The sequence below is a fragment of the Calidris pugnax genome, unplaced genomic scaffold (genome assembly GCF_001431845.1).
Source record: "Calidris pugnax isolate Ruff unplaced genomic scaffold, ASM143184v1 scaffold19, whole genome shotgun sequence".
Lineage (NCBI taxonomy): Eukaryota > Metazoa > Chordata > Aves > Charadriiformes > Scolopacidae > Calidris > Calidris pugnax.
Genome location: NW_015090775.1, coordinates 1,287,264 through 1,297,281, shown reverse-complemented (window position 1 = coordinate 1,297,281; position 10,018 = coordinate 1,287,264). Strand labels below are relative to the sequence as shown.

The 10,018-nt window shown below is 41.8% G+C and overlaps 1 protein-coding gene across 1 annotated transcript in view; it reads left to right on the top strand.

Moving 5' to 3' along the window:
- Positions 1–288: 288 nt before the first annotated feature.
- Positions 289–10,018, top strand: part of KIAA1217 (KIAA1217 ortholog) — a 357,518-nt gene continuing 347,788 nt past the window's right edge. The window contains exon 1 of the mRNA XM_014946387.1: positions 289–386. Within this exon, the coding sequence (XP_014801873.1) occupies positions 323–386 (64 nt within the window). The 5' untranslated portion in view covers positions 289–322. The remainder of the gene's footprint in view (positions 387–10,018) is intronic.

Here is a 10,018-nt window from a genome sequence, read left to right as displayed (position 1 = left end):
GCTACTGGGTTAAAAATGTTTGGTTTTGAGACCATTGCAATATTTTCTGGTGTGCATAGCTGTTAAATTGCTCATACTTCCAGCTTTAATTGCATTTTAACAAACAATGTTTTGGTTAGTCAACCTTGATGATGTGTTGTTTGCAGGGCTTTCAGCTGTGGCAATGCCGCAGCTGTCTGTGGGAGGCTGTAAGTCCTGGTTTCAAAAAGGACTTTGGCACATTCAGTCTTGACTCACTCTTTTTTATTTTCTCTTTTTTTTTTTTTCTCTCTCCTGTTTTAGGTTTGCAGAAGCCACAGCTGCCGTGCTGCGATGCCCCGGCATGCCTCATGGCAGAGCTCCCCGGCCGTCCCGCTGGAGCGTGGTGCTCCCCTGTAGAGAGCTGGGTAAGTGTGAAACCGTGTCCCTGGTGCTTGCCCACATCTCACTTGCATTCAGACACATCTGTAGCAGAGACCAACCTGGTGACATGGGCTGCTTTCATTGCCCCCTTCTTGGGCATCTTACTGTGCTCTCCTGCCTTTGTGTACATGTGAGAAGATGTTCTCCTGGGTAGTGATGGTTGCATGTGCATTTTTCTTCAATTTCTGATATGCTTGGGGGACATAGCCACCTCTCCAGAGGAAACTTTGGATGGGGAGGGATATAGATCCTGAATTGGTAGGATTTGGAGATGTTCACTAAGATGATGAGTTGTCCCTTCACTGCCCTTTTTTTCTACAAAAGGTAAGCACTGGGGTGGGGAAGGTAGCTTAGAGGAGGTACATCTGGAATGTCCTCTTGCTCCCCTCTTAAAAAAAGCAGGTTTCTGGAAAATCATTGTCTTCTGTGTCTTGAACACTGTTGATTTCCCTCACACAATGTGAGTCCCATCACATCTTCCATGTATCGCTAAAATCTGTTAGGTGATGCTACCTGTTTTGGAATAATTATTCTCTATGCTGTACTCTGGTAAGATCTTTTCCCTCCTGCAAAACTGAAGTGCAGTGGGGAGCTGGGACCTCCTGTTTGACCCCCTAACAAAGGCATTTGCCTGTTTTCAGTGCCGAAATTAGAATTGGGCCATCTATTCTTTATGGTTTTATCAGTCTATATATCGGTATGTCTGCTAGGGAGTCTTGCTGAGCCACAGCAAACACTGCTTTAGATTCTCATCTTTTGGGAATAGATCAGGATATTTATGTATCGGTGTCTGTGGATTTATGGATGGTTATCAGCTGTTAGACACAATTGTGGACTTCTGGACATGGGTCCTTATCCTAATAGCCCTGGCAAGAAGTCCTTTAGGTCGAAGTTGAATGTCTAGGAATTAATCCATCAGGGCTGTATGTCTAAGGGGGAGCACAATTAAAGTACTGATTGGCATCTGAAAGTTTGCTTTAACTCCATGTATATATGGGCAGATGGAGAGATGTACATGAAATGAAGAAATACTGTCTCTTGGTTTTGTACAACAAAGAACATTCCAGCTGAATCCTCTTGGGTAATCTGGAGCCTGAATACACCAGGCAGAGCTGGAAGAAATGATCCTGTTTTATGTAGATAACTCAGGCTGATGTTGGGGTGGTTCCTCAGACCTTTGGTTTAGTAAAATTGTAGCTTATTGATGGTCTTCTGGATTTAATTTATGCTCTGACAAGAATGCATTTTGGTTCTTTGGATTCCCTGAGGCTGCTACTTTAAGTCTACTACTGTAGTTCTCTAGCAAGTACCAGCTCATTTATGCAGTGATTGACATCCATTGTCAGTGTTTGAATTAATGGGCAAAGATGCTGCTGATTTTGAAAAATAGTCTGATTCTCAGGAAATGATCTTTCAAAGTCATGCTGTTGACCAGTTGTTTCCCATCTTGTCCCATCGTCTGGTTTGGGAGAAGATGAATGAGAGGGAGAGGCTTTTCTGAATTCATGGGCTTCTAGACAGAGGACGGTGTGTTGAGCCTGTTGTCCTGCCTTCCCCTGGAAATGGAGACTATGTGGGTGAGGGATCTGTCTGCATGATCACGGCTAATAAGTTATTTTGTTAAATAACTTTGGCCTTTGATAGCACTGCTGTTCTGGTGCTGGAGGGGTGCTGTGTTGAGGCAGCTCCCTTGTGAATACTCCGTGTCTGAGGTGGGGCGGTGAGTGAAGCAATGTGAATTGTTGTTCTGCCCTTATTGATATGAAGCTGCTTGCAAAACTGTTATCAATAGCACCACCAATACGCTCGTAACAGTCACTTTAACTTCTGATCAAGTCCTGTTTGGGGAATAAACGTGTTGAGGACCATGGTTGCCCTCTGTGCCCTGAAGGGATTGCACTCTCGCTTGCCTTGTGGGTAGGTGGTGGCAGCAACCCCCCCTCTTCTCACCTCAAGATTTTGTTAGTGGAGTTACCTTGTCACCAGGTTTCATGAGACTGAACCACCGCTGTTAGCTCAAATGTTTGAAGTTGTTTCTGTTCATCATGCTTTGCATTCATTATTGGCTGCCTACAGATAGATTGAGTCAAAATTGACCTTTCTGCTATGCTTAAGGTTCTGAGGGCCAGGCTCTGAATCTGTGCAAGACACCGTCTTTGAATGTGAGGTACTACTTTTTTCTGTAAAGTAGGTTAAATACTTTTGGGGTTTTGCTATTAACTGAAGCTGGGAGGCAGCAAAGCTTTGAAGTGGGGTCTGGGAAGGTGGTGTCTCAGTCTTTCTCTGTAAATTTGGTTAGTGCCACTGCAACCTTTAGCATCTGCTTTAAGAATGCCTATTTTCAGAGGTATTTTTCTTTTAAACTCTTTCCATAGTTGATTGTTTGCTTCCTGTATTTATTTGGAATAGAGCAGTTTTAGTTTGATAGGAATTTGTGTTATGGTTCTTTTTAATGGTGCTTTTATGTGTGAGCCTTTCCAGCAGTAGATTTTTTTATTTATTTTTTTTGCGGTCAGCTGATTTTACATGCAGCCATGACTGCCATTCACTGCAGGCTGATTATTGTTTATGCTGATAACTGTTTTTAACCAGTTTGGTAGTATCAAAAGAAACTGATTCACTTTGGGCAACTTAATTTCAAAATGGAAATGGTTATGTAGTGATGTGGAGCTGCAGCGTGTGGTTGTTTTCCCAGTTTTGCCCAAAGCTGAGCTGGAGAGTTTTCTTCCATCTCCAGTTCAGGGACATGATTTTTTTTTTTTTTTTTTGAGCTGAAAAGAAGCTGCTGCAGGGCCTGGGGAGCAGGGGGTGAAGGCTGTCGAGCAGCTCAAGCTTCATGAAACTGGCACTACTACACCTCTCCCTCCCCTGCACCGTTCCCAGGCTTGTACTTGGAGAATTCTTTAAAAATGAGGAGGTTAAACGGGAATATTGTGATTGTTTATTGCTGTATTATTGCTGCTACCCTCACTGCTATTGATAATCCATTTTTTTTTTTTTTTTTTTTGAGCTGAAAAGAAGCTGCTGCAGGGCCTGGGGAGCAGGGGGTGAAGGCTGTCGAGCAGCTCAAGCTTCATGAAACTGGCACTACTACACCTCTCCCTCCCCTGCACCGTTCCCAGGCTTGTACTTGGAGAATTCTTTAAAAATGAGGAGGTTAAACGGGAATATTGTGATTGTTTATTGCTGTATTATTGCTGCTACCCTCACTGCTATTGATAATCAATACCTGTATTTGCTAGTTTCATTAAATGCTCATCACTTATCAAACTTGCATGTTTGGAAGGTTTTTTTGTTTTCACAGCTGTTTTTCAAAACTATTGTTTTTCCTGTGGGAAAAGAAAGTGTGTGTATGTGTTCCTGGGTCGTGTGGTATTTTTCACTTCAGGTTTTCTTTCGAAGGAAGTCCTTATCTCTGTGCATGTATTCTAGTTGGGTGTTTGTATTGCAGGTGCTCAACTTGAAAGTGGGCTTTACTTGGCAGTATGCACAAGGCACTTCCACCCTGCCTTTCCCCTGCCTGTGTGCACAAGCAAAACAGATGTATCTGATATATGATTTTCACTTTCAGTCATTTGAATGAGTCGGTATTCTTTTACTTTATGGATTTTTTCCTTTTGCCAGTTTTGCTCTCAGGCCTGTTTTCTCTCCTTGTTCTTTTGTGTGTGTCTGGGGGTCTGTGGTTTCTGCATTTCTTTTCTGCTTTCATCTTTCTTTGGATGTTAATCAAGAGGGAACACCCTAGCTGTACAGCATTTCTCTACCAGCCCTTCCCTCCTTTTTATTAATTCCCTTCCTTCCTGGGATGAAAGTAAATTTTGCCTGTACTTTGATGGGATACTTGTATTGCAGATATTCTCATGAGGTGATTGTATTGTATGGGAGGAAACTGCGTCCTGAGCAAATGTTCAATTTGCTGATCTTATAAGCTCTATACTGTTGGGTTTTTTTTAAATATTAAAAAAGTGTGTGTATATATATATGTGAACATATTTACTTGATTTCCATCTCAGACCTGGGAAGTCAAGAGACTTGGCGCTAAGAGCCCTTCCCTATCTCTGCAGCCATTTATTTATATATATTTAATAATATCTACAAATTGATTCTTCTGAAGACTGAAAGGTTCTGGGAGAGGCAGATGGTCTGTAAAAATGAGTACAGTTCTTTGAAGCTCCTGGTCCTGATGTGCTGGACACAGTTGTGACGAAGAGGCCCCATGTTTCTCCTTTTCTTTTCCATGCTGGAGCAGATTCCTTTACCATTTCCAATAGCCTCAGGTCTGTAGCCCTCAGCACTGCCCTAGTACGTTTTTGTTACGTACGTTTGTGTACGAACATTTCTATTGTATCTGTGAGATTTCTATTGTATCTGGAGACTTAAATTTATTTGCTCTCTGAGATGATGGTCCCACCCCCTCCCTCCCCAAGCTATGGAAATGCTATGTCTTCCACTGAAATCTAAATGAGGAGACCATCTACCATCATGTTTTCCTGAGAAGGTGGGCTTAGCACTTGCTGTGGGCATGACCTGGGTAACACTAACACAGTGAATGCATGATGCCTCACAATGAGACCCCCAAAGACCCATACTCCTCCTTAGGCAAGGAGCCTCTACCAGTTTTCAGGACAGGAGCATCTTAAGATAAAAACTGCTTGCAGCACACTGCCTGAGAATCAGGGGGCTCACCCACCTGGGTGTTGATTCCTACCACCTGGACAAGAGCTGCAGAGCTGTTATCTTCTTTCTTTCCCCCTTGTTTTATTCAGGAGGACTTACAAGACTCTCTGTGAAACAGAGGAATGTTGTCTTTTAACACTGCCAGTCCTCCACTGGGGTAGTATCTCAAGGAACTACTTGATTTCTTCATTTTTGTTCCTCATTAGCTGCAAAACTATCTTGCATTCTGACCACCTGATTACTCCCTCCAAGAAGGATGTTTACTTTCCCCTGGAATGGAAGAGGGTGCAATTTGGGCCCTCATGAACTTGAGGAAGATGGCTAATTCTTTCAGTGAGAAAGTGAGAAATTTCAGTGAGAAATTTTTGGTGTTGGGGAGCGTAACTAGGGAAACACATTGGACTTTTCCATGATCTTAAACTTATGTCCATCCCCTTAATAAGGACATGGGAACTGAACCCTGTATCAGGATAGGAGAGAGAGATTTCTCATTGTTTCTGTTGTGAAGTTTTATTTGCTCAACATGCACCGGCTGATGATCAGTTGGTGTTTGCTGTCCCTGCAGGGTTGAAATTTGTAAGAGCATGGGGCCCTCAGTCCAAATCAGACCGATGTGGTCTTCAGTAGTGTCATGTGTCAGTTGTTTGAATCTAGGATGAGCTCCTTACTTCTGTATTTTACTTTTGAGGTGTTTGTTGTCCCCCCCGCCGTTATCTATCACCATTTTCAGGAGAATGGGACGTATCCCATCCTGTATGGCCAACCCTCCTCTGCAGAGTGTTTATCCCTAACAAAGTCTTTTCTCTCTCCCTCAAAGCTCCATCCCAGTTTTGTGTCAGCACACTGACTTCTCTCTGGGGTTTCTGTTTGGTTGTTTTTTCACTCCTAAGCCTTTCACCTGCCTCTGTGGCTGAAATATTCCTAATCTTTTTGGTTATCAGGAGGTCTGAGGGACCTGCGATGAAGCTGCTGATGGGTTTCCCATTGCTGGCCACAGCCTGGGGCAGAGGTCAGTAGCATCACTTAACTTCCACGGATCTGGATCACTTAACTTCCATTGGGAGTGTTAGCTGCAGCTCCCTTACAGTTCCTGCCATGAAGTGGGCCATTGCTGAGGTATCTAGAGATTATTTGGCCTCTGAGGGAAGAAACTCTTTATCAACTTTTTCTTTAAAATGTCTGGTGAGGTGCAAGGACCAGCACGCAGCTCTGTTAGTGCTGCTCAAGTACAGGAGAGCGCGTGGTGGAGCGGAGTGATGCACGGGCAGCACATTGTAAAATGCAGCAGGTACCCGCCAGTAACCTCTGTGGGTGTTTGCTTTTAAAATTAACTTCTGGCATATCCTGGCATTCAAAAGAAGGGAAAAAGATTCAGTGCTGGAATTTTGATGATAAGACTGATGGGGAAAATGTTCCACCAGTGAAGTTTGTCAGTGCTGTTCAAGTACTTTTCTCTCTCCCACTTTTATTGCGATCTTAATTTTAAATAAATTGCTCCTGTGATATATTATCATGGCTACTTTGGGTCCAATATAACTTTAGGAAAAATGGCTTCAATACAGAGATTCTTTCTGGCCTACTCTTTTTCTGTTCAATTAATCAGGGTTTAAAAGGAATGTGTGAAATATGGTCATAGCTTCAGAGTACAAAGAAGTGGATGCGAGTGTTGAACAATCATCATTGTTGTCAAAAGAAAATACTTATGTAAATACAATATGGTGTTTTTTGGTTTTAGAGTGCTTTTTTTTTTTTTTTCAGACTTACAAAATTAAACCAAAACCCAAACCAGGTAGTTCTAGAAGGCTTGGCAGCATGTAGACTGTACTGACCTTGAGGAGCAGATTATTTTATTCATTCTCAGAGGAGAACGTGGTTAGTAGGGACTTTGTCTTGAAAACTATTTTTAACATGATGGAAAATGGCTTGGCTATCTGTCACTTTTTCCTGTCTATATTATTTGTGATCTTTCATTCCTTTTATTAGTAAATGAGAGAGGAAAAATGGGAATAACATCAGGAAATAGATGAAGGCACACTAAACAGTACTATGGGAACAGTAAATTAAAGCATCTGCTTTTGGTTTTTCTGGGAAATCAAGAACCGACTGGAATAAAAAACATGATTCTTTTTTTTTTCTTGGATTACACTTCTATTTCTGCTGTTGGGCTTCCCCTTACTTCTTAGAGTTTCTCCTTTCCTACATCTTTTTTCTTCTCTTCTTGAAACAGTCGCTTCATTGAAACCAAGGCTGAAGCCTACAAAGGGTCCTTAGTGAATGAGTAATAAAGGGCAGAGATTCCAAATGTTGTTGATCTGGGCTTGATTCTTTCCTGTAGCATTTGTGCCTGGTTTGAGATCTGGCTGTGCCCCTTCTTGGCAGTGTGTGTGTGTGAGGCTGGCACACCGGGTAGCGGGGCATGGGAGGCACATGGTGAGGCTGGTGCCTGCGGCTGTACAGGCAGCACTTATGAATGAATATATGAATATATGAAATGAATATAAACATAACATGTAGTTCACTGTGAAACATTTTCACAGATGGAATGAGTCTGCAGCACAACCTAGGGATATAAACTAGAAGATTTAGTGTTTTGCTCAATTATTTCTTTGGCTCTCCTCCCCTCCGTTCCCTATTTGCACACAGCTTAGGTCTCCTGTTGTTGTAGAGCATCCAACCCAAACATGCATCACGTTTTTGGGGATGCACGCATGACTGGCTAGTGGTTAATCCCAGACCCTGACCACGGGGCAATAAGTAAAGCAGTGCTGAGGCTGAAGGCAACGTAGTGATGTTGGTTTGGAACCAGGATGCAAACCTGATACAGCCGTGGTCAACCACGGGGCCCCCGAATCTTGCTATTCTCAGGGACGTGCTTCCCAATGCCTCCTTCCTCCTGAGGTACATAGTGGGGCACTTGTGGCTAGTGGATGTATAATTTGGGGGTTGTGGATCGAGGTTTGGCAGCCTGGTGTTAGTGGGGACTCTTTTACCATATTTTAGTGGTATCACAGAGGTTTATTTAGTATTCTAAGCTTGTCACTTCAAAAAAGGGTATTAAAGATGAAATGAAAATGGTGAGGTTTTTAAAATATGAAAGAATTTAAGCAAACCCCATAAATCTGTCTACCAACTTTAAAAGTTTTTATTCCTTAAATACTAAGGGCTAGAAGTCTATTGGTTTTTTTGTGAGGTTTTGAAAAGTAAGCGTGGCTCTTCTGCAAACACCAGGCTTCAAGAACTAAGACTTTGAAGAGCCAGATGATATTGTGAGACTCTGGGGGGGAAAATATGACGCTTATAACACTGTAGATAGCCCCTTAAAGTACTCCCTCTGCTTCTGCTTCCCTTTATTCTGGGACATGAAAGAGAAACCTGAGCCAATACAGGATTACAGAAGTAGGTTACAAACCTGAAGCTAGACTATTTGTAGTTAAAGCATCAGAAAAGTATTTTATATGCTTATTTTGCTTTAAAAACTTTATGCATTTTATGGAAAACGCCTTCTCCCCTCCCCATGAGAGTTCTTCTTTTCAAGTAATTAAAGCAAGACAGTAAGCAGCAGAGACAATGAATTGTAAAAATTCATTGCTGGTTACAACAAGAATTTGAACCTCATCCATCTGTCATCCAGAAAAAAAAAAGCCTTTCAAAAAACAGATGGTCTTGTAACTAAAACAAATCTGGATTCTGGCAGACAGGGTGAGAAATGTGCATTATGAGAACAGGGGAAGCACTGCACTGGGAACTGTTCGTCTTGGTGGAGTGTTCTAGCTGTGAATACCTCTGCTAATGCTATTGTGCACGATAGTGATCATCAGAGGTCAAAATCAGTAACTTCAATTCCATCTGCAGGCTCACAAGAAATGGGTATTTTTCCTGGAGCACAGCTTTTATGTGCCTTTTCTGAAAAGCGCCGTCTTCTAATAGGTATTTATGAGTATCACAGGTGCAGTTTGTGAGTGTTCCTAACAAGGGGTTGTGTATAGGAAGGATTTAATCCTAGAGTGGAAATCATGGATTAACGTTGCAAGAACCTAATTAAACATAAAACTTCATACTTACAGCGCTATATTTATGCACAAGTGTTTGCTTTTATGGGCGCAGTCCAGGAAGATCCTTAAATTAACATTAATAACCTTACAGCACTATATTTATGCACAAGTGTTTGCTTTTATGGGTGCAGTCCAGGAAGATCCTTAAATTAACAACCCAATTAATAATAGTAGCTCTCCATCATTTAATGATACTTTAGATGATAGCAAAAAAAACCCAACTCCAACAAGCAACCAAACCCAAAGTTGCTAGCAGCTTATTTCTGCCCATCACTCTTCTATGTGTTCTACCTAGGTGAAGTTGTAGCTGCAGGACTTTATTCAGCATTCATTCTCTCTAGGAATCCCTGAGTCATTGAATCAGCTTCATCAGACTCATTGGCTGCAATAGATAAGTAAAACTCAGCACTGCTTGCATGCTTGCTGCAGAAATTAGCCATAATCTACGACTGATAATTGAAATTCCTAGGGGACAGCCAATTCTTCTTGCGTGCAGCTTGGACCCGAGTAGCCCAGCACACTATTAAAATAATTTTTATAGGTGACTGTTCACTCAAAATCACATTAAACCTTCTCTTAGACAGAAAAAATGCTTTCTGGAGTTATTCTAGCCACTTCGTCTAGAGCTAGCAGCATCTTGGATAGTACGTAGTGTGAAACTCTCTCAAATAACAGTTGAAAAATATAGTAGCTAGGTCAGGCACATCCTTATTTATAATAGGAAATTATTAAGTACTTCAGGTTCAGTCTTAGGTCCGTTGTATGTTTAGAAACAGATTAGAAATCTGAAGACAAATATTTTGATAACTACACATTTGCTACCTCCTTTTGTCCTAAAAAGCAGGAAAATAATTATGAACAGGAAAGTCATTAGCATCACATGGAGT